This window comes from Lissotriton vulgaris, chromosome 8 (genome assembly GCF_964263255.1).
Source record: "Lissotriton vulgaris chromosome 8, aLisVul1.2, whole genome shotgun sequence".
Lineage (NCBI taxonomy): Eukaryota > Metazoa > Chordata > Amphibia > Caudata > Salamandridae > Lissotriton > Lissotriton vulgaris.
Genome location: NC_141696.1, coordinates 1164233974 through 1164261854, shown reverse-complemented (window position 1 = coordinate 1164261854; position 27881 = coordinate 1164233974). Strand labels below are relative to the sequence as shown.

Here is a 27881-nt window from a genome sequence, read left to right as displayed (position 1 = left end):
ACGCTACTAGACAACATTATTCCCTTGTCTTCCACGCTCTGTCACAGAAGACTCGCCATTGCAAAAAGCAAGAGTGACGGGGCATCCCAGGCGGGTTCTTCAACTCATCACAGGTTGGAAAAACACCCGACGTGTTCTGACCCTGGCCTATGTGGCCGTGTGGAACAGGCACACCTATTTAATAAAAGTATTGCCATAACCCATCCTCTGGAGTTCATCTGAATAGAAATGGCCATTCTAAAGTGTTGAAGCCTTTTTCTCTGTCTAAAGAGTCCACCACTGATTGTGGGTATGTATGAGGAGCCCTATCCAATACCATATACAACTTATAAAAATTCAAGTGGGTGCTGCACCCTGGGACAAAACTGCTTCGATCAGTATGTTCTGGAGACCCAGCATGCCTCAATACTGTTTTCTAAGAGTTTCACTAGAATGTTATACTCCATGTTTAGCAGAGATACATGTCTCTAAGATCTCATGTCATATGGGTCCCTATCTTTTTTTGGTAATACAAAAATCCGCATCTCCCCGTCGGAGGCAGGCAGAATGCCCCTGTGCACTGCATGTTCATACCATATCAATAATTTTAAGGCCACTTCCTCTACATTAGTTCCATGGAACTCCCTTGGTAGACCATCCTGTTATGGTTTCTTTCCATTTGCAATTGTTTTATGTCAGTCTTAATTTCCTCTGGTTATGGGGTTTAACTACCCTAGTTTCTGTTCCATGGTTAGTTTAGACATGTTCACCCAGTCCAGGTAGTGTTCTAGATCAGTTGAGGACAACTACCCCAAAGATAAGTACAGTCTAAGCATTATTAAAATGAAGCAATGTCAGAGTGCATCAATTTTTTTCCTTGAACATACCAGAGGTGTTTTCTCACATCAGTTTGACCGGATACCCCAATGACTGACATCTCTTTCATGAATGCATTCAAGGTGACCTTGCACCCCTTTGTGAATGGTGTGTTGCGTGAAAATTGGTCCCATTATAGTGCCTTAGAAAATGATAGTTGGCTTGGCGAATTAGGGGTGGACATTGACGTGCAGAAAAGGAGAACTGCAAACGTTTGTTCTCGGGGTGTATATCTCAGCAAGGAGTACAGATCGTGGGATAATATAGGTTAGTAGATATACAGCAGCCTAGCATTCAGATGGTAAACAGTAGCTCAGCATTTCTGGTTGCAGCAACTTTGCATTGTCCTGGTTCTGACGCTGCTCTACAGCTAATTGAAAGGGTAGAACTACGGTATTGAACGAATAAAGACAGGGCCCTATGTATTTTCCTAGAGTATAATTAGGATGCCAGGGCAAGCTCAAACGTAAGGGATAAAGGACACTGACTCAATGCAGAGGCAGAGAAATGTATTTGTTTGAACGGTCACAGCTATCTCCAGCGTTGACATACCCGAAACAAAATGGGCGACTTGAGACTCACACCACTACAGCCAGCATAAATGAAGTAATGGGCAAGCTCAGGTGCTGAGTACAGTGATTTACTGGTGATGTTCTTCAAGATGGCTGTGGTCTGAAGTGTCACTGAAATACAGTTTAACTGATAGCAGGGAGGAACCATCATATCAAAAAACACACTAGAGATCCAAGGGAGGCAATCCCAGAAGGGAACGTATCACTCCCTGTCTATGAATGAAAATCACAAAAAATACGCCTCTTGTGAACCGGAGGTCATATGTTAAAGAGAAAAAGAACGCGGAAAGTGATCCTTTTTAAGGACGAGAACCCTCACTCACTTGAAGGTGACATGCGTCATCATTGGGCTCCCTCCTCACATCGGGCCCGCAAGGTCCCAGATGTGGGCTACGAATCTCCACCAAAGAAGGGGGTTTGTGGAGAGGAGCTGAGATGTTTTAGAGTGGGGATAACCGTAAGCACAAGGGTGGGTTAGGGGCAGAGTGCAAGAACAAAATCAGTGAGAAGTTTAAAACTATCTCCGGGACCCAATAACTTTATTAGATGGTACCCTTGGAAAGGGTTAAAAACTAACAGAACTGGGGGTTCGGAGCAAATATACCCCCACAGTGGTCAACATTTTCTGCCAAAGTTAGACTCCACCAGGAGTTCTTATGCATTCATCAGGACCTACAAAGAATTCAAGCCACTCTGCATGCAACTATAAAATGAAATAAATCAATCGGCTGGCTATACTGGCCGTATCCAAATATTGTCACGGAAATGATGGGTGGTAAATACACCATCTCCACCGTATGGAGGAGTTACTTCCCCTCCCCCCCCCCCCCCCCCCCTTTCTATTGCCACAAGGTACCGCTCGGCAACGATCAGCTTTTGGTACAGCTACTTGTGGTTAGCAGCGAAACAGGGGTTCCTGGCCAGAGGCATCATATGCCAGATTGTTGGAGTGTTGATGTGACGCAGAGGGTAGCCATAGGGAAGAAGCAACGAGATCCTCTGTCTTCCATACAATACCACAGCAGAGGGAACATGGTTAGCATAGAAGATGATCATGATGTGAAATGTAAACAGAACTCTGTGCACTGCAAGTCCGTATCTGCCTGAGTCCAGTTTGGCCACAGCGTCAGACAAATTAGGCTGCTTTGAGCAGTCTTGGTCTGCAGATTCATCGGTTATACAGGGTGGTGGCAGACCACTATGCAGTGGGGATTCCAGTGGTTACAGTGCCAATTGCCCGCAGGATCCAGTACACTGGCAAAGTGGTGGGGCTACAGCAGTGCATCTGGGAAGGCAGCGATGTTGCTTATGTTGTACCAGTGGCACTCAAGTTAGCTGGAAACCAACTGCAGCACAGGCAGATAATCAGAACCTGCAGGAGGGACACAGAACGCTTCTTTTAGGTCAAGTCCAGTGACAGAAGGTGGCAGGTCTGTTACACCACGTCTCATTCATCCACTGCACAGTGAATGCATCAGCACTGTGTTGTGTTGTGTGAGGCTGCGAGGTCTGGTTGTTCTTTGGGTGCTGCGATAGCAATTGTTTTTTTTCTTTTCTGCTCAGATGCCTTGCCATCTAAAGCCAGTGGGGTCAGTGCCACTGTTTTTCCAATCTCACAGTGTATAAAGATTTTGCTGTTCCTTAATTGCCCTGCTACTCCTCTAAAGCACCACCAATGCACAGGTAGGGAGTAAGGTATATCACCTGTACATGCAATGCATTAACCCAGAATGTTGGGGCTCCTTAGATCTTCATATAAAATGTTGCTAGTTGTAAAGCACCACCTATTCTGGAAATAATATATCTCAGAATTGTGGCAGGCAGAAAAATGTTGAAATATTGTATGTCTTTTCATACCTCCCTATAAGGTCTATGGCAATTTAAAAATTGTAATTTTCCTAGGGTAGGGTGTATCCTCGTCTTACCTTCCAATCCAACTTGATCAGAGTGTAGCGGGCTATCTCAAAAGGTGCTGTATGGCGCTGTTTTTTACTGTACGGTCAGGGTTGGCACGCTTTAAGGACTGGCTGAGGAGTCCTCCACTCAAATGCTTCAAAAGTGAGGTTACCACTTGGATATAATTCTGATACTTTCTTTACATTTAGAAAGCATCAAACAAGAACAAGTTTCTTCATTTTTCGTTGTTTTCATGTTTTGATTACATAAGAGTTAACACTTTTTACTTTAGTTTTTTTTGTCTGAGTGTTAGAAACCACCAACATATGAAAAAAGTGAAATACATATATGTGAATGTATGATATTTAAACTAGGAGCTCGTAAGGTAGAAAGTGACCATATTCTGTAGGTATGCTTATTTCAATCCTTAAAAAGCTCTTTGAGCCGCACTGAAGGCAGCAGGGTCCATGATCAATGAGTTTTTAAATGTTCAACAGATAGTAAGACCGTGAGCTGTGTAGTGTCTTCTTTCAGGAATCTCCTCAGACTGAATTTGACACGTTTCAACTTTTGCGCTGAGATGACTTAAGAAGCAAGTTCTCCTTCAGGAAAAAAGCTATATATGCTGTTTTACTATTTCTTCAGACATCATTTAAAGGATGGTTGCAAGGTAGACCACAGTCCTTAGGGGAGTGACTTATCCAGGGGAGTATTAAGAAAGTTTGTTATCCTTCAGTAATAAGTACTTTACCTTGGCTCTCTTGGTCATTCGGCTGTGCAGCTGCTATTCTGCAGGTGTAATGTGGCTGTGCTGACATTGCTTGTTTGAGACCCATATTACTTTGTTGCAGAAGAACTTGTTGTGGATCCCATACCAGCGTGCTTTCTTTGCATCATTATGTCTGGGTTGGTGTTTGTTCCCAGACCAGATTGACTTTATAGCTGTGGCAGTTACTAAGCAGGCTGGTATTAACCCGTTTCGCCGCGGTACGGGTGTTCTACGGAGTGGGCGGGGCTGCGTCGGCCAACGGTCGTGCTCAGCACCCAGAAGGTAGTGCTTGCTTTCCAATACGGAATGGGTTACTGTGGTGTCGGGGACACAGGGGTAATTGAGGCCTGTGCCGCGTAGTGGGGCCTAGCTGTTTCGACAATGAAGACGCTGACACTCTCTACGGACCACGAGCGGTCTTCCGGCCGTTTATTTATACCCAGGGGCTATCCCGCCCCTGAGGTGAATGCATGCGTGTGTGCCTCTGTAAACGGGCCGGGTGGCTCGTTACTACATCCCTCCAAACTCACGGATCAACAGTCCCGGTCATGAGAGTCACTTGGGCGAACCCACTTTCCATGCATAGTCTCTCAGTGTCTGGCTGGGAGTCGGATTTGGCCTTGGGTGATATCTTTGGCTTCGACGACTCTCCGTCTCTCCGATTTCCTCGTGTCGTTCGGGGAGGTTTCGGAATTCCTTCGGGGCATTCTCCGTGATGTTGCTCCTCTCCAGTTCAGGTCCTGGCGGGGTCGTTCCTTCTTCCCGCTGGCTTGTCGATGGCTCGTTGTCAGCTTGGTCATGTTCCTCGTCCTCAGCACCCTCGGGTGTTGAACTGGCATCTTCACGCCCTCGAGGGAAGCGTTTGAACCATGACACGTTCCGTGTCACTGCTCTCGTGCCTCGGGTCGCGGACACCATGGTGCCTTGGACGTTGACGATCTCCCACACTTCGGGTTCAAAGGCAGTGGCGTACTTCCAATTCTGATGTCTGTTTTGGAGGACAACTTTGTCACCGACCACCAGGGACCTGGTCTGGGCTCTCCGAGCCCGGCTGGCGTTTTCATTTGTGCGTCTCCTTCGATCTTGGGTGGCACTTGGGTTTAGTTCAGGCTGGCACCATGAGGGTGCAGTTGGCACACAGTCTCTTGGCACTTTCTTGAACAACAAGTGCGCTGGGGCACAAAGCGTGGTTGAATGAGGCGTTTGCCTATACGCGCTTAAGAATTGGGATAGACATTCCTCTGCATCTTCTCTTTTCTCCACCCCAATCTGAAGTGCGCGATTCAAAGTTCGCATGAACCTCTCGACTTCTCCGTTTGCTTGGGGCCATTGCGGGGTGATTTTCCTGTGATGGATGCCTCTTGTGGTGAGATAGGCCTGAAAATCCTTCCCTTGAAAGGGTGGGCCGTTGTCCGATCTTATCTCTTCCGGTAGGCCCATCATGGCGAACACTTTTTCCATGGCCTTCTTCACATGTGTGAACGTAGTGGAGGGCACCACCTCCACGACCGGGAATCGTGATTAGGAGTCGATCAGCATGAGGGTATGTCGTCTGTCTGGGAAAGACCCAAAATCTACACTGATTTTTGACCACGGCTCGTGTCATGGATCCTCGGTGATCACCGGGTGGGGGGCCAGGTCCTGGCCTGTGATGGTGCACAAGTGGCAGTTGCGGACTTCTTCCACCACTGCGGAGTCCATGCCGGGGAACCACACTTTGCTGCGTAGCCGTGCTTTTGTTTTCGACACCCCCTGATGACCTTGGTGAGCCAGGTGCACCACTTCCTTTTGCAGACTGGCGGGAATTACAATCGCCGTTCCCCGGAGGACTATTCCGTGGGGCCCTACACTGAGCTCGCTCTGGGCCCTCCACATCTGTTGTCTTGACTGCTGTTCCGTGGCCGTGAGGGCACTGACCCCGTCCAGAAAATGTTTCCAGTTGCGATCTGTGAGGGCCGCTGGGCAAGCCTCTTGCGACAGCATCCTTACGAATTCTTCGACCTCCTCCGTGTCTACTGACCCCTGATCTGTGGCAGTAGTCCCGGGGTGTCTTGATAGTAAGTCAGCAGGGTTGTCTGCTCCGGGACGGTATATGACTTCGAAGCGATTGGTCTGCAGTTGGACGGCCCACCTTTCGATTCTGGGAGGGGCCAGTCTGGCCGTCCCCGCAAACAGCGGCACCAAAGGCTTGTGGTCTAACACGACCTTGAACTCATGGCCATACAGGTATAGGTGAAAGTGTTGGCATGCCCACTTAATGGCCAGGGCCTCCCGCTCGATCTGCGCGTACCTCATTTCGGTTACCGTCAACGCCCGACCAGCATATGCAGTGGGCACCCATTTGTGCGCTTCTGTTTCCTGCATGAGGACAGCCCCGAGGCCAACTGGGCTCGCATCCACAACCACTTCTGTGCGCCGATGTGGCCTGAAGTAAGGCATGACCTTGTCGTTGATCAATGCATTTTTGATAGCCGTGAAGGCCTCGTCTTCTCTTGCAGACCATGTCCATGGTTGGCCTGACTTGGTTAGCACGCGTAGCGGCTCCGAGAGCGACGCCAGACCAGGGATGAAGCGGCCACAATAAGTGGCCATCCCCAGGAAGCTTCTGACTTCGGTCGCGGATGTTGGTTTAGGCGCCGACATGATTGCTTCAGCTTTCTTCGGATCTACTTGAAGTCCTTCTCTGGAGAAGATGTATCCAAAGAATTCTACTGACTCTTTATAAAAGGAGCACTTGTCCCGATTTAAGGTGAGACCGTGATCAGCTAGGCGTTGTAGGGTGGCCCGGAGGTGTGTATGGTGTTCTTCTAGTGTCTTTGAAAAAACAAGTATGTCGTCACTTAGGTTTATAACTCCGGACAATCCTGAGAGCGTCTCCCTAATGGCGTTTTGGAAAGCTTCGGCAGCCGACGACACACCGAAGCTCAACCGCTTGTACCTCCGAAGTCCGACGTGTGTGGAGAAGGTGGTTATGTTGCGGCTATATGGGTGTAGCTCGAGCTGGTGATACCCGTCGTTTAGGTCCAATTTCGAGAACCACCGGGCTCCGTTTAGGTCCGTTACGATGTCGTCCATCGTGGGAGTCAGGTGCCTCTCTCTTTTCACTGCCTTGTTGGGTAGGCGCATGTCTACGCACAGGCGTATAGCGCCCGGCTGTTTCGGCTTCGGGGCTATCACTAGGGGCGATACCCACGGTTTAGGGCCCGACACCTTCTCTATGACGCCTAAGTCTTCGAGTTTTCGCAACTCTTCTTCTACCTGCGGCCGCAGATGAAACGGTTCCCTTCTGTGCCTTAGGGCTGTCGGTCTGATGGTGGGGTCCACATGGAGCTTGAACGTCTTCCCTTTTAGGCAGCCGAGTCCTTGAAACAGGGCAGGGAAATCTTTCAGAATTGTGTCTGCGTGCAATTCGTGCGCTTGCCATGCAAAGAACACCGGTTGGAGCTCTTCGGCCACGTGGCAGCTGAGCAGCGTGCCGCGTCTTCCTCCCGTTACGCGGAACCTCGTCTTCACCTCTTGGTCATTACAGGCAGCTACTACTTCAATCGCTCCACGCAGTGGAAGTGGGTCGTCGCTGTCGTAGGTATATCCTGGCCTTTGATGGAGATAGTGGCGGGCGTGGAGACAGTTGTTCGTATTGTGCACTATCCATTACGTTTACCGACGCCCCTGTGTCGATGAATGCTTGTACAGGGGAACGGGCTATGGATATCTCACACATGGAGGGTGGCCTTCTTCTCGAACCCTCTCTCCCTACGAAGGATACAAAAAAAACATCATCGTCATCATCTTCAAGGCGAAACGCCGACCGCGATGCTTCGCTACATGGTCCTGGGTCCTCCAGCAACAGCTGTCGCACGGCATGTGCGGGGCTCTTCACACTCGGTCCAAGGCGACGACTGCCGCTGCTGCGGCACATTTTCGCGAAGTGGTTCATTTTTCCGCAGTTTGAGCATACTTTGCCTCTCGCGAAACATTTGCCTCCTGCGGGGTGATCCATGCCACAGTTCCCGCATGCTGCGCGTGGTGTCGTTTGAGTATTCCCTCTTTGAGGCGGCGGACGCCGGCGAATCGCATCCACGTGCTCCTCCTTGATGGTTGGGACTTTCACCGCCACTCCAGGTCGGTCTAGGGCAGCCTGAATCTCGTCGGCGCTGGCATTGGAGAGCTCATGCGATCTCGAAGAACGAGGATTTCATCCAGGGAGATCCGCGGTTGCCTGAGGATGAGGCGTCTGAGTTGCACTGACCTGCAACCCTGGATGAGTTGTGCGCGTATCTCTAGTCGTTGGTCCGGCAGTTCGCAAGCCAACGCCAGCTTCCGCAGCCTTGTGTAGAATGTGTCGATTGATTCTGTCTCGAACCATTCGTAGTCCGGATTCACTCTGGGGTCAAAGTATCGGTTAAGTGCTCTGACCGCGGCGTCGTAGTCATGGTCTCCGCCTCTGTCCGGCAGTGTTTCGAAGAGCTCGTAGAGTTCATCTCCCCCGTAACACATCGGCAGTGAGCGTTTTACTCTTTCATCGGTCTCTCTAACTCCGACGAAGTAGTGATCCAGCCTCCCTATCCACAGACGTCCTCTCGCTGTGGCCGTGAATGGGTCTGAGAGTTCGCTGAATAGGGGAAGGGGCGCTGCAAGACTATGTCCGGAAGGAGCCGACGCGGCGGCCGCCCCTGGGCCTGCGGCGACTTGAGGTGGCGCAGCAGCCTGAGGCCCGGCCGGTTGTGGGGCCTGTTGTTGTATTGGCGCTACAGCGGCGCCGCCGTCGTTTGCAGGCTGCATGCTCGTGCAGAGTGGTAGGCCGGCACGTGGTTGCTGCCTGTGCAGCGAACTGTGTCCTGCTATGAGGTAGGTGGGCGGGGCTTCTCCCCGGTGCGTCTGCACGCTGGTCTTCACAATGAGGCGCAGTGTGTTGTACTGTGCCCTTGCGCGTGGTGCCTGGAGGTATTCACCACTGTGTGGTCCCAGTGGTGTGAGCGATGTGGGTAGGCAGCTAGATTGGCTGTGCCGTCGATAGCCCCCTCTCACTGTGCACAGAGAAGCACGTGCTGTGCCGTGAGGTGTGCCCCTCTCCGTGGTGGGCTCAGTGAAGATTAGTAGGCGCCGCTTCTGAGACACCCTTGTCCAAAGGGCCTCACTGGTGTAGGTGCTGTCTGCGCTTTGCTGCCTGCTTTCCTGGCGGGGCACAATCTGGACACAGGCAATGTTCGCGTGTGGGGCCGGCAGCAGTGGATCTGGGCATGAGGGCCGATCCCTCCCCCCGATGGCCAGCTTCCGTCCGCCCGATGCGTGAGCAAATGCGGGGCCGGGACTATTCCCCCGATGCGCCCGTGCGCGAGCCGATGTCCATTCGCACGCCAAGTGCGTCCAGGGCGCGGGTGCCGATAGTCCCCCCGAAGCGCCTCACAGCAGATGGGGACGCACGCCTGCTGCGTACACGGAGGCAGACCACCCAGGGGTGCGGTTGCGGGACGCCGCTGTGTTGGGGCCGCGGGCTGACCAGGGCTGCACGCCCGGGCCGCAAGCCTCGTTGAGATAGAGGCGCAGGCTCACCTGTTGCGCCACGGCCTGGCGCAAGTCCGACGCCGGGACACTCGAACAGGCACATGTGTCCGGCGAAGGGCAGCAGGGCACGTTTCCCCACGTGGCAGCCTCACGCCGAGGGTTCAAGCGCGACAGGCGCGAGCCCTCCAGGCAGGAGGCCAAACGGCAGGACACTTTTGCGGGGCGAGGCGTGGGATGAGACCCGCCTCGTCGCCAGTGTGGTGTCTGGGATACAGGGGTAATGGATGCCTATGCCGCGTAGTGGGGCCTAGCTGTTTCGACAATGAAGACGCGGACACTCTCTACAGTTAGGTCCAAAGACCAGGAGCGGTCTTCCGGCCGTTTATTTATACCCAGGGGCTATCCCGCCCCTGAGGTGTATGCGTGCGTGTGTGCATCTGTAAACGGGCCGGGTGGCTCCGTTACTACAGTTACAACTGTTTTCCAGGCCTACCTTTGTTTGACTAGATGTAGAGTTCTGTTTCAAAACCTTTCCTTCTGTTTATGTTGCTAGATTATTTGTTCTTAACCAGGCGGAAGCATATTCACCGTGCCGTGTTTGTTTTGATTCAGCCTTCTGGATATAGGAATCCTGTGCAATTATTATAGTTGGGTAGGTGTTTGGTGCCATATATATGATAACTTGTCAATACACTGCAGCTTGTTAGGGAAAGTAGCCCATATGTTCATTTTTGCATTTTATTTTATCTAAACAGATGGTAACATTTTACTGTGTATTTTCGTCAGCAAAGAACCGAAAAGTACTTGCAGGCGGACAGATTTGTATGATACTTGTGTAAAGATTGCAATATGCTTGTTACAGATGAGACCATAACAACAAAGACTGACGCATTAGCTATAAATGGATGTTTTTTTAACAAAAGTTTCAGTTTTATTGGCATTTTTAAAAAATAAAATTTTCACATTCAATACAGTCTCATATCCACAACAAGAGTATCATCCTTAAAACATTCTTTTACGGCTCTCTCCCTGTGACAGTATTTATGTATCACTGGGTTAAGATATTATTTCTCTACATCATTGAGTCCATAATTAGTTTCTCCAGTGCGACCATCTCCTCTGGCTCTATGGTAATGATACATTAAACCCTTGCTATGGCAGAGTGCGCGATAGGGAGTGGTTGGGTTTCTTATCAACCCCATCTATCGTAGATATACATATATTTAGAGTGCATGCATAACTGCAATACAGTACCTCAACAAATGAATAAGAGGAAAGGAAAAGCAAAAAATTAAAAAAGAAAGGAAAACTAACTCCGTGCATCCACAAACTTGGTGCACAATTAACAACTGTAAAAGTACCAGGGATCTTCAGTCAATACTGGTATCAAAGATAATGCGATTGGCGCCACTATTGGGTTGGGGGCCCCCAGAGGGAGGGGTAAAGAAGAGGGGAACACCAAGAGAGCCCCATACAAACAGGGGCAGTGACCAGCAACAGACATATCCAGGGAGATATCCAAATAGCGGCCTGATTTAGGGGGGCGAACCCAACCTGTTCCCTGCGGCTCATCTAGTGATTAGGGGTAATGCGCCTCTCCTGGCCCCTCAGAGTCAGTCGTTGTTTGGAACTCTTGATAGGTGTGTTGCGTGTGTTCCACGCTATTAGTATGTCAGCCCAGGCCTCTGCCAAGTTATGAAGGGATGGTTTGTTTCTATATAGGGCTGTCGGAAAGCACTAGAAAAGCTGCTGATATGAATGTGTTCCCCTCTTGCTTCAATACACCTCCTGCTAACTTAAACATTGACCATCCTAGCTATGATTCTCAACTTGATTGCCCGGGTATTATGTGGCACTTTTCATTAACATCGTTATAAAGCACACAAGTAATTAGAATATGCAGAAAGCATACTTTTTGATTTTGTTTAAAAGTTCTGGAAGCAAAACAAAAACAGATGTTCAGTGGACTTGAATTATTCTGAACCGCAGGTACAGCTCCATGAGCCGGACAATGCAATTTTCTGAAGGTCACAGGTTCTAATCCCGGCAAAATAGATTCAGCCTTTAATCCTTTTGAGGTCAGTAAATTATTGATGATATTATGCGTCTTTTAATACTTGGGAACCTGCAGTCTAAGTTTAAGAGCCCTCTCTTCTTACAGGCAGGCGACTTCTGGTGTCTCTAGTTGCCTGTAATTAAGAAATTACTTGGCCGCTCAGTTGTAATAAATTATTACAGTTGAGTTCTGACGCCACAACACCTACTGCTAAAGACAGCAGGCTGTGGGAAACATGGAGCATAATTAAAGCTGCAGTTTAAACAGTATAAAGAAACCTGGCTTTTCTTTCTGATTTGCGTATCTAAATGAACAGTGACCAGCAGAAAGGACATATTTATGACAACATAGTTGTTTTTTTTTGCACGCTTTAGTTAGTTTATTATAGGAAACAGAGACTCTCTGTGCATATTTCTAAACATTCTGAGCGAAATTGTTTATAAAATGTGACGCATTAAACGGATTCTAAAATCTTTTTGCAACAAATATCTAGCTGCTTTTAGTGTGTTTAATTGTGCCCTACATATTCATCATGTCTGTAAACATCTTACCTCTTTCATATGGAAAAGCAACACAAAGGATTTATACAGTTAATAGGAAGGATGATGGTGGGACAATGCATTATAATAAATAAAGTACCCCCACCACGCATTACAAGAACATTGCGAGTCACCTCAGAGTTCATGACTGTATAAAGTCTTCCGCCTCGTTCCTCTATATGATCTTAGAACTCAGTGACTTGAAATATCCTTATAATGTATGGCAGGTTGTACTTTATCTCGTACATATTCTATCTGTAAACCATTCCATCTCTCTTCTTTCTGTAGTGTATCTCCTGATGTTTCTATTCCCTGCACTTCTCCTCTTATCCTATTCCTGGTTTACATTTTCCACTCAGCCATGGCAGGAGGGTAGTCGGACACAGAAATGCACACTCAGACGAGCCGACCTCAGGAACGGCCGGAGAGCAGCAGAGTGACTCTACAACATACCATTGCTTTTGAAAACTTTGTAGTGCTTTGCTGAAGTCACTTGCAATTTAGGACAAGTCATTTATTTCAGTGCCTGACTTGCCAGTCTCTGGTTTGTGAGAGGGTCCCTCCACCCTGTTAGGTCATCCCTTGAAGGTCAGTCGTATCAAATTGCACCAGTGTTGCTCCTTTCTGTTTCTTCTGTTTCCAGCTCCTGTGTCGCAGTGTCCACTTAGTGCAGAATTAGAAGTGGACACAGGAAAGGGCCCAAGGGGAAGCTGGTGCAAGGAAACAGGCAAACAATTTGCAGAGTCATACTGGCCCACAAAGAGATCCTCCAACCTGTAAATGCCTCTGAAAGGCTGGTAGAGCTGGGTCAAACCGCATGGTATGCCACTCTGTGCCAGATGGCAGCTTCTTCTCCATCCCCATTTGACTAATTTTGCCACTGTTATTTCAGCAGTCTCTGGTGGTTAGTCAGTGACTGACTGCCATACAGTGTGAGTCAGCAGAGCCCGTGGTGACCTACAAAGTGACTTTTTGAGAGGAAAGTTCCAGCTAAATGCTTGTTCAAAGGAGGTATTTGTTGTGCTATCTGCCTTATTATATGTAGGGAGAAGCCAGAATGTCCGCTAAGTGCAACTTATAAGGGGGGAGGAGGGGGTATGGTTGCTTTCACTGTTTACCTCTTGTGCTGCTCAAGTAAGCTGAAGTAAAGGCTTACTAAAGCAGTGCAGTATGAATGTAAATCCTTCTATTTCCCTTTTAAAAGTATAATTCCCTGGTTTTCGGTATGCTTAGCAGGTTCTGAATTGATGTCCGAATATGTTATTAATTAAAACATGTTTTTATTTGCATGTGTTTAAATTAGCTTAACCAGGCCACACAATTCATTTACTGGGCCTTTGGCTATTTGCACTGATAGCTAAAGAGAGAGAATACGGCTTTTAAAATTGGATAAACAAGTTTCCTAGATGCATGCTATTTCTTGTTCTGTGTTTTTCCTTTTCATAAAATCGTCAAAATAGGATTACTTTCATAGTTGGTTCTTGTATTGTATCAATCAGTGTGTTGAAGTAGGAAGCTGTGCTTTGCAACGTTGCAATGATCAAGGCAATTGTTGCGACAACTGTATTTCCACACATTTTTTTATGGATTATTGTTCAGTTTGCTTCAATAATGCAATGTTATGTCCCTCGTTTGTAGGTTAAAGGGATATTACTTATTAATAAATTAGTCAGTCCCTAAAGAAGCCTGTTTCATGTAGCACAAATTCTCCGATGTTGATTGGTATATGTCATGAATCTTTACTAGTGCAGCCATTGCTTTCACTGCATTGAAACAGTAAAATGTGCCTTTTGTGGGATTTGTGCCAGGCTTTCCTTAGACTTGCTAGAGACTTTCAAATATTTTGCTTGTTTGTATGATAGAAGACACCATGGCTGTCTATTTAGTTGATTTATACCTATAGAGCTTTCTTTGCTTTCATATTTAGCAGTCCCCATGTAGGGCTGTTATATGACTTTTAACAGACCTTTGTCTTTGAACTGATGGTCTACACTTTAGACTCTGTTGATTTAGCTATTTCCATTGACTTACAAACTGAATAGATTCGTGTTAGTTCATTGCTGGACCATATTTCAGTTATGGCTAATTCCCTTATGTTATGACCGCCCCCACCCCCGAAAATTGTCTTTATTTTTATACATTATTGGTGTTGATTTGAGTCAAACTAACTACTCGTTGCTTTCTGTAATTAGTCCTAATCTTGAATAAGACTTTAGGTTTTTGACTTTGAATATTGTCTTGCTAAGGATGAAGCCCTGTAATTTGGGACTGACACGGTCCCAGTCGTGCGCATCGGCCTTTGGAAGTTATTGGTGTAAAGTACCAACATTAGTAATAGGTCACTTGGTGTTAAACTGCTAAACCAGGCATAACTAAACAATTATAATCTTTTCATATTGGCCTGTGCGATAATGTTGATTCCTAAAAAAATCAATATTGGCTTCTTTAATCTTTACAGATGTTCTATACAGGGAGAACTCGCCCATGTAGCCTTTGTTATTTAATCCCTTTCATTTCAAATCATATCCTATATCCGTCCGTTTCAAGGAATGGCATAGATGCTGCTTTAGTTGTTTAGCCAGCCTCCTCTTTTTCCAAATCATTTTAAATGTATATACACACAGAGGCTTTAATCAACTCCCTTCATCTGTTGGCCTGTTCAAGTGTCAATCACATTTTGCTTTCACCCACTACAGCATTGGGCAGTGAGTGAGCATACACCACCTTTGGCTCTCTTCACTGTGCCTGTTGCGTTTTCCTTGTGTACATGTGCACATACACCTACACAGCAGTCCATTTCAGTGTTAGGACTTGCAGATCAGTGTCCGATCTCATTTTATATATTTTTTTATTTCTTTTTGCAGATGCTAATTTTTTACTTATTTTAGTTTATTTCTTTTTGCAAACATATATATGCATGTCACATTATGATTGCGGGATTTTTACTTTTTTCATTATCTTTACAGTTTTATGTCTATTGCTTGGGTTTGCATAACACATTGCAGGCTTCCCGAGGCCAATCTACTAGCTTTGCCAATGCTCGTTTTCTATATATTAAGCTTTTTTTCATGTCTGATTCGTTGTTTTCTACTGAGTACCATTTATCATTATCTATTATAGACAGACTAGCATGCCTTTGTTCGTGAGAAAATTGTAATCTTTTCAACATCCATTTTATCCCTCGTCACTGCTGCTTTTAACTCTGGATGCGTTATCTAGTGCCTATTCTGAAATTATTTGTGTATCTTGTTTTCAAACATACCAGTTTCCTTTTTAAAAGGATAGAAGGATTGCCTTCTTCCACCAAATCAGTTTTTATCCGGTTATTAAAATTTCTACAATTTGTAAATGTGATCGCCCCTTCTGCTGGAGAGAATTCCACATGATATGGTCTTGATGTTTATGTGGCTGGCCTTTGTCAATCCCACTCACATCCCAAATGTCCAACTGCTAGTAATGTGACTCGAAATATGTTGTTCAGCAAATCCTTCTTCGGCTTCCAGATAATGTCGGACTATGCCCTTTCCACAATTGTTGCAACCATTTGGGCTCAGTACTTATCCATTCCCTCAGAGACGAAGCTCTTCTAATTCTGAGGTGCATGTGTCTTTGTTACTTTATAGTATCTGGGAAAGCTAATCCCACCCCTTGTGTCATAGTGCTTTCAAATTTTGAACTGACACCCCTACTTTTTATCCTTCCACATACATTTATATAGGTAAGTCTGTAGCATCTTAAGAATTTATATTTTAACTGGCAATAAGGCATATATTCCTGTGAAGGTTGCTCAGGCGGTCTGCGACTGAGGGCAGAAATATCGTACAGACTTTGTTGCCTGTTGAAAGTCTCATACTTTAATCATTACTATTTTCTCCTCTTCCCTTATAACTCATAATTATAAATGAGCTTGTCAGAATGAGTGACTGAGACCTCGAGAAGTTGGTTAACACCTGGCTTGAGGAGAATTCCTTGGCTACTGGTTGGCAAAACAATATCCTTAAAAGTAGATACTTGGATCCATAAAGTTACCTAATGAGCTTCTTCCCTAACATGAGTTATAGCTTCTAATTCCAGATTCCCGCCAGAGTTGTGGCATTTCCCAATAATGGCCTGCTGGTTATTCATAAACTTAAAAGGAGTAAAAGAAGTGGCACATTTTTATAGGAGGTTTGTGTCATATGCTGGAGTGAATTTCCAAAGGGCCTTAGTGTGAAACCTAAGTTTAGAAAGAAAATAAAACGGGCCTTTTTTGATACTTGCAGCTGAGCAGGTTCTAGGATTACGGTCCTAGTTTTCAGTGGCGGCCTGTAACTTCTGAAAGGGGTTGGCTAAAAGTAATTTGTAACTTCCACCTAGACAGCAGAGTGAGTGGCACCAACTGACCCAATAGGGTGTCGCGCTTCTCGCTGAATGACATTGAGTCCACATTCACCAGGCAGGCAAATTAATGCTCATATTGTTTACATTAGCACAAACACAACCCCGTAACTCAGAAGTGGTTGAGGCAGGGTCTGGCAAATGAAATGGCTATGCACACTACTGTGAAGCAATCGTGTCAAACCTTGTTACAAATTCTTCGCCCATGCAGTAAAACAGAAAAATCAACCGCTGTGCTTACAAAAAGAAACAGTGCATTTCAAACCATAAACACACAATTGCCCCTATAAGTAAATAAGTAAACAAAGTATAATCCTTGTTTTAAGATGTACTCAACCTTCGAAAGTTGCTGCCCTTGCTTCTTAACAGAGCGAGCTTGCTGACCTGACCCCTTCTACTTTCTCACTCACTTTCTCCTCTGACCTGAGTCTTAGATAACGAGCTGCTCTTGTCTCCAAAGCTTTGACTAAAAATCAAATGCATTTTATATTTTCTGCTTGTTTGTTATATTATTAATAGGCCTCCCTAGGGCTCTCTGGATTTCAAACCTTTTGGCTCTTTTGACTTATTTACATGTCAGGTGCCGCCGGGTTGGAACTGGCAGGGTTTTTGTTTCGAAACGGTGCACACACCTCTTCTGACTTCCATGGTTTGTAAGCACATAGCTCTGGCGTTGCCATTGACTTGGATATTTGGATCAACTTCAAAAGGGAACAAGAACACTGGCCTGCTCGTCTTTTCCATCCATTTCACGGGGGAACAAATGCTGCCGCTCCACTTCTAACGGTGCCATCAATGTGCAGCCAGGACCTGGGGCGTCACAGTGGGGGAAGTTAGGGTGGCAAGGGGGTCTTAGAAAAATATACATAACAGAAGATTACTATTTCAACACTTAACATTACCAAGGACAAGGCACCAAAACACATGTGCATGCATCCACTCCAACGTGTGACGAATGGAAAAGGGTGCGACCTATGCCTGGGAATGACTGACCGCTGCTCTCACGCAGGAAGGAAGACTCCAACGCCCCTAACCATGAAGCTGACCGTGTCACTGGCCTGTAGAGAATACTGCATAGACTACAATGGCAATGATTCATTATGCAGGGCTTTAGAACAGTAATCCCTCCCTTGTGCATCACAATTTAGAAAGTTGGTTTACTGCCTCACTGCCGTCTCCTGCTTCAGAGCGAGGCGGGGCAGGCAGCCTTTGACAGACAGCCCTGACTTAAATACATCAAATTGTTTAGAGATATGATTGTATCTCTAAATAAATCGATCTATTTAATATTTGTACAGGAATGTGAAGGAATATCAGGGGGGTGCAGCCCTGGAGCCCTTATGGAGAATCTGCCCCTGTTAGGTTTAGGTGCCAAAAATGGAAAAGGCCACTGTACCTCCCAGGTACTAATCTTAAAGCCTTGTACCCACTTGAACTTTTAATTCTCCAATTCCAGATAAAAAGCTGAGGTCAGAGTTTGTCTCCAACCCCAGGTAAAACGTTGAGGTTCGGGGTTAAGTCAGTGATCCCATAACATTATCAACATAAATTGAGATGTTACTTCCATATGCTAAATCTGAGAACTTTAATTCTGTCATTGTTCAGAATAAAGAAAAACAAGAGTGTGATCTGTCATAAATTCCTGTTACTCTCCAAGCACTATGTTTGGGTGGAGAGTCCATGTTTCCCTATCCTAAGGTTCGTACATTGCTGCTCAGCGCGGGTGCATGTCTGTGTAAATGTACTTGTTGACTTTGTGTCTCCTTGTCCTATTGTTCCGGCTTCCCGTTCACAGCATCTGTGTATCCCTGTTCCAAAGTCCATGTGCTCTTCACCCAGTGTATATATCTGCCAGCCCATTGTGTTTGTCTGCGTCTTGTTGTCGGGATCTCCCCATATACTTATCCATGTCTCACTTTTACAATATTTGTTTCCATGCTCTAATATCCAAATATTTTCGGCCCTGTTCTTGTTGTATTCTTGTTTATATTATTGTTTCCCTTTCCTGCTGTTGTCCATGTCTCCTTGTACTGTTGTCCTGGTCTATTTGCCACAGTGTCTGTCTCGTGCTGCCACCAAATCTGTGTTTTCTTTTAGCAGCATGTGTGTCTCCAAAAGCCAGTGTTCAAGTCTCTCTGTCCCAGTGTTGCTGCTTTGCTGCCCTGCCCATCTGTCTGTGTCTTCATAATCCGATGTTTGTTTCTCCCTGTCCATTGTCGTGATCTCCCTCTCTGTGTCTGGGCATTCTTTTTCCAGCATTCACGTCTCCCTGCCACAGTGTCTGTGCTTTTCTGGCCCAGTGTCTGTCTCCATGTCCAATTGTCAGTGTTCCCTTTATCCATTATCCATGTATTCATTTCCTAATGTCCTTAATAGGCCCTACGCCAGTGTTAATATTGTTATTACTTGATGTTGTTGGCTAGATATCTCTGTCGATCTGTCCCCAGTGCCCTTTTTCCTTGTCTTGGTCTTAATGTCTCTGACCCAGTTTTAGCCATGTCCAATGTACCCACCCCCCAGTCTACTAATCTTCCTATGTCTCCCTGTCCAAATGTCTTTGCCTCCTTTTTTAACAGCCTTGTTGCTATGTTCTAGGATCTCTATCTATCTGTACCAGTGTACATGTATCCCTACTAAATTGTTTGACGGCCCTAGGGTCCATGAATCACGTCCTACTGTATGTGCCTCTCTTGTTCCATTGTTTGTGCTTTGCTGTTTATGTCCATGTCTCCGTATTCCAGAGTACATGTTTCCTTGGTCTAGTGTCTGTGGCTGCCTGTAGTTGGCGTTAATGCCTTCTTGTTCCCAGGTTAGTATCTCCTTGTCTGACCATGTTTGTCTTTTTGTCCCATTGACCATGTTTCCAGTGGCACAGATGGTATCTGCAAATGCATTGTTTGGAACAGGTGAGATCAAACCAACACCCTTTCACCCTGCAAATTCCTACAGTAGATCAGTATGGGGCCGGTGGCTGCATACAGAATGTATTGAGCCTGTGTGCCAGTAATGAGAGCAGGAAATATTAAGTATGGATGGCACGTTTGTGGTCCAAAGGCTTCCTCCTGTAAACGGATTTCCTTTTTACAACTTCTGGTCACCGCCACTGACAAATCAGCCCTTAACAAGAGCTATCCAGATAGACCTAGTACAGAATGATAAAGACTCACACAGAACAGAATACGACAGGTTAAAGTCTTGCAAAAAACAGCTACAGTCTTGCAGAAGACAGTACCAAACAAAATATGGGATAGAACAACGTCTTGGCAGGATAATATAAGGTGAAATATCACATAGGAAGGGATAAAACATGACCGCGTAATGTCTCTCACAAGACCAAATGAAGTCCTGTGTAGGACAGTGTCAGTACAAGACAACGGGAAGCACAATTCCAGTTGGGGAGAACAGTGGTTATCTAAGTCACAAGTGACTCAAGATGGAAAGATTTACCAGATATCCGTAATTTCAAAAGCAGCGACTAGCGGGTATTGTACAACATCCCTGTACTGCTCATGGTTGCAGTCCTATAATATCCAGGTCTCGTCACAGACTGTTGTAGTGGCGCTTCGTTGAAGTGTCAACCCATCTCAGTTTTCCACTGTCCAAATCTCTCAATCCCTGTGCCACTACGTTAGGCAACATGATGACAATCTTGATAGTATAGAAATAATAGTTTGATACTTTCGAGATGGTTGTCACATTGTATCTTGACACACTGCACCAAGCAGCATGACTGCCCTTAATCTAAAGTATAGCAAATACACCATCAAAATATGTTTTATTCCAAGCTTCATGGAACTCTGCTCCGTATATTAGCCAGATAAGCCTTTCTGAAGGCTAATATGAAAGGACCACTGTAGGTTCAGGTGCTGCTGTAGTTCAAGTACAAATCTGGTGGATATATTCAGGGGTAATGTTCACCTCCTCTCTAATGGATTGGCTTATTATTACCGTTGTATCTAGAAATATTATTGCCATCGGGTTGAAAAGGTTGGGATATCCATATGCTTCATCAAGCCAATTTTTGATCATTGTCTCCAGAATGCGACTTTAAATAAGAGGTGGATGTGTGTTGCCGATACAACGGTGCATTGAGTGACCGGGTTGACATTGATCTTTGGGGTTAGTATTTTCCCGGTGTGAGAACCAAGCATTTTCAGCGAACGGATAATATATGAGAGGTGGAGTGGGGAGATGAGAGATGGAAAGGAAATGAAGGAAAAGTAGATGTAAGCTTTTGCAGAGAAAAGAGTGGAAGTTGAGATGAGTAGATAAAGCATCTAGGTGACTTACGGGAAGATGTCATTGTTAGTGAAGAGACAGTGAGAAAATATTGGTAGGATGAGAAGTGCAAAAGTTCTAAGTGAAAGTGTAGACATTAAGTACAAGAAACATATTAAATTTGAAAGGGAATCTTATATTAATTTAATGAAAACGAGAAGTGAACCACTCGAAGTCCTCTAAGATGCCCTCAGTTGAATCCGGCAAGGCCAGCAGCCAGGATCCCAACAGGTCCCTTCTTGGCATTGAACTGCACCCTTCTTCTCCAATCGGATTCACATTGCAGCCCCAGGAACGTGATTTACATCGAAGTGGTTTTCTACAAAGTTCCGACTCCTCTACAGGGCACCTGGGGTCCTATTTTAGGAGCACAATAACATCAGCATACAAAAACGAGGCACCTGTTTTGGTTATATGTCTTGTATTCTGAGGACCCATGCCTGCTAACTAACTTACCCTCCTTGCTTTCTACTCTGTATGACTATCATTGATGTAGAGGAAGAGAAAATGTACTTATTTAAGGGGAAGCCGAGCTGGTATTTAAGGAGTTGAGACAAAGTCTGCACTGCCATGCACTGCAATTCCCAGCGTCCCTTCTGACGGTATGAGAGGGTGACGTCCAAGGGTCTTGAAGAAGGGTATACAATAGCAATAATATTCTTTGCCCTTCCCCGTACCATTTGTGTTGTTAGACCATTGATACTCAAAGTACGTCCGCGGTCTGCATATGGCCCTCCGGGCCTTTACATGCGGCCCCCTGGTGTACAGCAGCCCTCGACTGCTGTTTACTAGAGAGATGCTAACAATAAGAACAATGTTAAATAAACAGGCAAGCATTTATTTGAAAGTTAATTGGTGTTAAGGAAAGGAAGAAACTATTGAGCCATTCACCACTTACCTTTAGGAGAACCTTCATTGTAAAGCCATCTTGCAGCAAAAGCATAAAAATATGATAGTTTCCTCAAGATTTAAAAGTATATTTAATTATCATGCACAACCTTTTCACTTTAGTACAGCAGATAATTTTTAGGTCATTGAGAAGTATTATTATAAAGTGAAAAATTTTAAACATTAGTTCTCCCCCCTCCCACCCTGACAACAATGCCAATAGTGAACTAAAGAGGCAGGTTAGTTGTTATGTTCACTCTTTGGGTGACCTTGGTTCCTATTGTACAAGACATTATAGTTTATTAAATCAAACACAGAAGAAGGTTTTGTATCCGTGCATCCTGAAGTCATGTATTTCGAGGCCCTCATACATGTGATAATAAAGAAAAATACAGGAAAGTGAAATTAAACTATTACCTAGGATCACACAATTTGTTAAAGCGGGGAAGCCGCTATCAATCACAACTTTTCTGGTTTCACATTGTGCAATTCAGCAACTAGATGTATATGCTTTGCTTTCCCTACACCCACCTTACCACCAATGCCCCCACACCTCCTAGCCCGACCTCACCCCACTGGCCTCAATACAACCCTCAGTCACATCACAGACCACACCTTTCGGCCCCTGGGAAAAGGTTTTTGAGTACCCATGTGTTAGACCAATGAATGAATGAATGAATAAACGGCTTTTAAAGCACAAACTTAGCCCATGGGCATCAAGGCGCTAAATGCAGAACGGTATGCAGGCAGACAAGATCACACTCAATCCAGCCTTTCTGGGACCAACCAGGTCTTTAAGGTCTTTCGAAAGATTGTGTGAGATCGTTGCCCCGAAAGTTCATCAGGGAGAGAATTCCACAAGTTAGCAGCAATTGAAAAAGCTCTCCCACCCCATCTCATCCTTTTAAACCTAGGGAACGTGAGGAGATTTTTGCTTGCTGACCTGAGATTCCTCGAGGGAGCATAATGTTGGAATAAGGCCATAATGCCCACCGGACCCAGGCTATAGTAGGCGTTATAAGTGAGGCAGAGGGTTTTAAACATAATTCTGCGATCCACAGGGAGCCAGTGCAGCGACAGAAGGGAAGACGAGACTGAGTGATGTTTGGGTAGGTCCATCACCAACCTTGCAGCGGCATTCTGCACCAGCTGCAAGCGATGCAGCTGTCCTTTTTTGATGCCCAAATAAAGGGCTTTGCAACAGTCCAATCTGGACAGTATTAGTGCAACAACCACTTTTTGCGGGCAGCAAATGAAAGGAACTGTGAAATTTTCCTTATGAGCCTAATAAGCCCACAGCAGGTAGCCACTGTCCTGGAGACCTGCAGATTCAAAGAAAGGGAATTGTCAACCACAGCTCCCAAGTTTTTACCATGGGATTCGGGAGTTGGGCAAGTGCACAGGGAATCGGGCCACCACTCCCCTTACCAGGTATCTAGCTTGTCCCCAAAGATCAGGATCTCCGTTTTCTCGCCATTCAATTGTAGATAGTTTTGTACCATCCATGACCAGACTGCTTGCATGCAGTTTTTAAAATTACAAAGGAGTCACTGACATTATGTGTGATGGACACCATTATTTGAGTGTCGTCCGCATATGACAACACATGCAGCCCAAACGATTTCACCGCCCTTGCAAGCGGGCCACATAGATATTAAACAAGGTAGGGCTCGGCGAAGAGCCCTGGGGCACTCCGCAAACAAGGGAGGCAGGATCCGAGTAGAAGCTTCCCAATTTTACTGTTTGAGACTGCTCACTAAGAAAGGAGGCAAGAAGATCCAAGGCGAGCCCCCAACACCTATCTCTCTGAGACGCTCCACAAGTCTCAGAGGAGACTGTATCAAACGCTGCGGTAAGATCAAGTAAAATTAGCAGGGTGGTATGCCCTGCATCCACCTGTGCCCGTATATTGTCAAATACCGCAGTGAGAGCAGTTTCCGTGCTATGACATCTTCTGAACCCATGTTGAGAGCCATCCAAAATTTGGTGGTCCCTCAAATAGGCACTTAAGTGAGACTTCAGATAAGATTCTAAAATCTTCGCTGGGACCGGCAGAAGCGAAATAGGACGAAAAGTTTTAAGTTTTGTCTGGCCAATCTTCTCTTTCACAGTATCATTAACCCCTTCGACGCTCATGACGAGCTCAGCTTGTCATGAGTTACGCCTGTCGTACGCTCATGACGAGCTGAGCTCGTCATGTAGCGCGTTTTTTTTAAAAACTCAGCGCACAGCGGGAAAACGGCCCGCGCGCATGAGGTTATAACCTGGATCTACAGACTGTAATGTGATTTGCCACTGACACAACTCTAGCCTAGGCAGTGCTTTATAATTAGCGCTATATTACCACAAGCTGGTCTAGTCAGTGCTCTATAATTAGTACTATATTACCACAAGCTGGTCTAGACAGTACTTTATAATCAGCACTTTATTGCCACACACAGGTCTAGGCAGTGCCTTTATAATTAGCGCTATATTACCACAAGCTGCTCTAGGTAGTGCTTTATAATTAGCGCTATATTACCACACGCAGGTCTAAGCAGCACGTTTATAATTAGCGCCATATTACCACACGCAGTTCTGGGCAGAGCTTTATAATTAGCGCTATATTACCACAAGCTGATCTAGGCAGCACGTTTATAATTAGTGCCACATTACACACGCAGTTCTAGGCAGTGCTTTATAATTAGCACTATATTACCACACTCCGTACTAGGCGGCACGTTTATAATTAGAGCTATATTAACATACGCAGGTCTAGGTGGCACATTTATAATTAGCGCTATATTACCACATGCAGTTATAGGCAGTGCTTTATAATTAGCACTATATTACCACAAGTTGGTGTAGACAGTGCTTTCTAATTAGGGCTATATTACCTACCACACGCTGATCTAGGCAGGCAATGCTTTATAATTAGCGCTATATTACCACAAACTGGTGTAGGCAATGCTTTATAATTAGCGCTATATTACCACAAACTGGTGTAGGCAGTGCTTTATAAATAGCGCTATATTACCACAAACTGGTGTTGGCAGTGCTTTATAATTAGCGCTATATTACCACAAACTGGTGTAGGCAGTGCTTTATAATTAGCGCTATATTACCTCAAGCTGATCTAGGCAGCACGTTTATAATTAGCGCTATATTACCATACGCAGGTCTAGGTGGCACGTTTATAATTAGCGCTATATTACCATACGCCAGTCTAGGCCGCATGTTTATAATTAGCGCTATATTACCATACGCAGGTCTAGGTGGCACGTTTATAATTAGCGCTATATTACCATACGCGAGTCTAGGCCGCATGTTTATAATTAGCGCTATATTACCACACACAGTTCTAGGCGGCACGTTTATAATTAGCGCTATATTACCACACGCAGTGCTTAATAATTAGCGCTATATTACCTCAAGCTGGTGTAAGCAGTACATTTAACAATATGTTCAGTGGTTTCTGCGGTAAAGGAGTTACTTGTGCACACCTTGACATAGTTGCCTGTTCCTTATAAATAAACTATTCCGTTTTCTAAATTAACATTTAAGACGAGAAACATATGCACATGCTAAACTGCACACACGGCTCTTGGAGCCTTATTTGTATGTGGCGTGTCACTTTCCTGTGATCAGGAATCACTAATGCAGGCCTTGCATTTCAATTAGCAGCAGCTGTAGGCAGATGGTAGGCGCGTGAGGGAAGAGTTAAGACAGTCGCACACCGAGAGATTACTGAAGTATAGTCACTCTGTTTGATGGGGCGTGAAGCAATGACATCGTTCCAAATTAGGAGCAAAGGCATATCTTTTGTAAACAGCTTTAGTATGGTTCGTTTTTGGCTTGCAATTCAAGCACAGGAATTCGGGGTAAAATTAGGACATATTCTTTTGAACTCGGGGAGTATTTTTTATGGGTTGGCTTGAAACGTTTTCGCATAATAATGTGCCCAATTTTCATTGATTATTCTGCTATTCCAGTTTTTGAGTCACAAATAAAACACATTTCTTACCACATGATGCAAATCAGCAGTGTGCATACGAAGCGTTTATCTTTTTGCTCTACAGATGTCAACATCAGATATATTTCTACCGATGTCAACTATTTTAAAAGCAATCTCCTTTGAGAAAGCATGTGTTTTTTTGCTCTCTCAAATGTCATTTTGTAACTTTTAGAGTGTTGTGCATATTTTTTTTTATTAGCTGACCTTTTCAAACTGTAAACGCATTTGACACAGCACAAAACTGTATGAGTGATTACAATTTTAGTAATGATATAGTCCAGTCCCATTTATAAAACTAGAGCTATATATTTTTCTGCTATGTAAATGTCAAGACAATTTATGTTTTCTTTCTGGTTGCAGGAGGATCTCCATATTTAGCTACAAAAATAAATGAAGCCAAGGACATGCTCGAATCCAGCACTAACCAGTGACCTTGGATGACACTTCCATCACCCCGAGGAACAATTCTTCGTCGAATGTAACCGTGAATTAAATGTTTTATAACGCCCAATTATTCACTTCGGTCCCCATTTATGTACAAATGTATAGAAAGGACCATAAAACGCAGATTTAAAGATATGACTACGAATAGTTGTACTATGTTTATGATTTTAAATACTTTGCCACAGCTCTAAAAGGTGCAGGTTTTTGCTTGTATTCATCTGAGTACTGAAAATGTCACTTTTCCTGACGGCAATACTTTGTTTTTTTAAACCTATTTAAAAATAGCATTTTGTTAAAAGGTTAGTTAAATTTACTGATTAAATTATTATATCGCAGACATATGTGATTATTCCCCACATGCATCAAAGTTATGTTTTGCGAATCCTTAATAGCGAATTTTAAGGAATCGCTATTAAACGGGATGCATGTAGGAATTGCAATATTATTTGCGATTTCTACTGATTCCTTATTTGCGATTCGCTAATTGCGAATCGCAAATAAGGAATGGCTTTCCCATTCATTCCTATGGGCCTAAAGGCATATGGGGGGTCATTCCTTATTTGCGAATCGCAATTAGCAAATTGCAAATGTGCCTCAATTTCAAGGGTGCCAGGGTGTCCAAAAGACACCCTGTTGCACCCCTGAAATGGTAATGTTTACTGGTGTTGCGCACACACATTTCCCAAGGACATGTGTGTAACATACAACTTAGAAAAATGCACTAAAGTGCATATTTCTAAGTTTTTGCTATTTACCACGTAGTTTGACTTTGCGGTAAATAGCGGCCCCACATTGCGAATTCGCAATCTTGGAAGGATTCCTGCATTGCATTTAAGGAATCGCAAATTGCGATTCCTTAAATGCAATCGCAATTTGAGAACTCGCAATTATTTGCGAATTCTTAAATTGCGAGTGCATGAACCCTTGATGAATCTCAAATGCCATTTTTGCGGGTGCAAACGGCGGAATTTTGCGATTCGGACCGTTTGCGCTCGCAAAAATGCTTGATGCATCTACCTGTAAATTTGTTATTTATTCTGCGAAAGTACAAACCAAAGTTTGTGAAGCATGCATGGTAATTAATTTGAAAAATGTTTGTTAACTGTATTTTGCTTCTTAAAGTCATGAAGATCTATTTATTGATAGTTTGTCTATGTATTCTGTTGAAACAACAACATTCTGCTGATTATATCAATAAAAGGATGTACAGTAAAAATCTTTCGAGCATGTCATGCAATACAGGTACTGTACAAGTTGGGGGCCTTTCAACTCACACGGTGTCACTGTGACACATGATTTCGGTTTTATTCCCCCAGTAAAGAGCCAATATCACACGGTAAAAATAAGGTGACCTGGAAACCCTTACAAACAGTAGGTTCCAACTCATTTGCGGAGGATCTGCATCTCTATAAAAATGTCTTGTGTGTTTTGCATTCTCCCTGGTACATTGATGTTACATTGAAACTCTTAAATACTGTATTATGGGGAGGGTGGAGGGATAAGGGATAATTTGCCGTTAATTGCCGACTTTTTTTGATGAAGTCAGGTCTTTGCATCCAATGAGGAACACCAGGCTGACTTTTACTCACAAATTCCTTCTTCAATCGATCAATCAGGATTTATAAAGCGCGGCTGATCACCCAGTAGGGTATCCAGGCGCTTGCGGGTACATGATGCTTATTCAATCAACCAGGTCTTGAGGCCCATT

General features: G+C 44.9%; 1 protein-coding gene across 1 annotated transcript in view; it reads left to right on the top strand.

Moving 5' to 3' along the window:
- DNAJC15 (DnaJ heat shock protein family (Hsp40) member C15) overlaps positions 1–27391 on the top strand; it is a 237573-nt gene extending 210182 nt beyond the window's left edge. Inside the window, exon 7 of the mRNA XM_086933441.1 lies at positions 26090–27391. Within this exon, the coding sequence (XP_086789567.1) occupies positions 26090–26160 (71 nt within the window). The 3' untranslated portion in view covers positions 26161–27391. The remainder of the gene's footprint in view (positions 1–26089) is intronic.
- Positions 27392–27881: the final 490 nt, after the last annotated feature.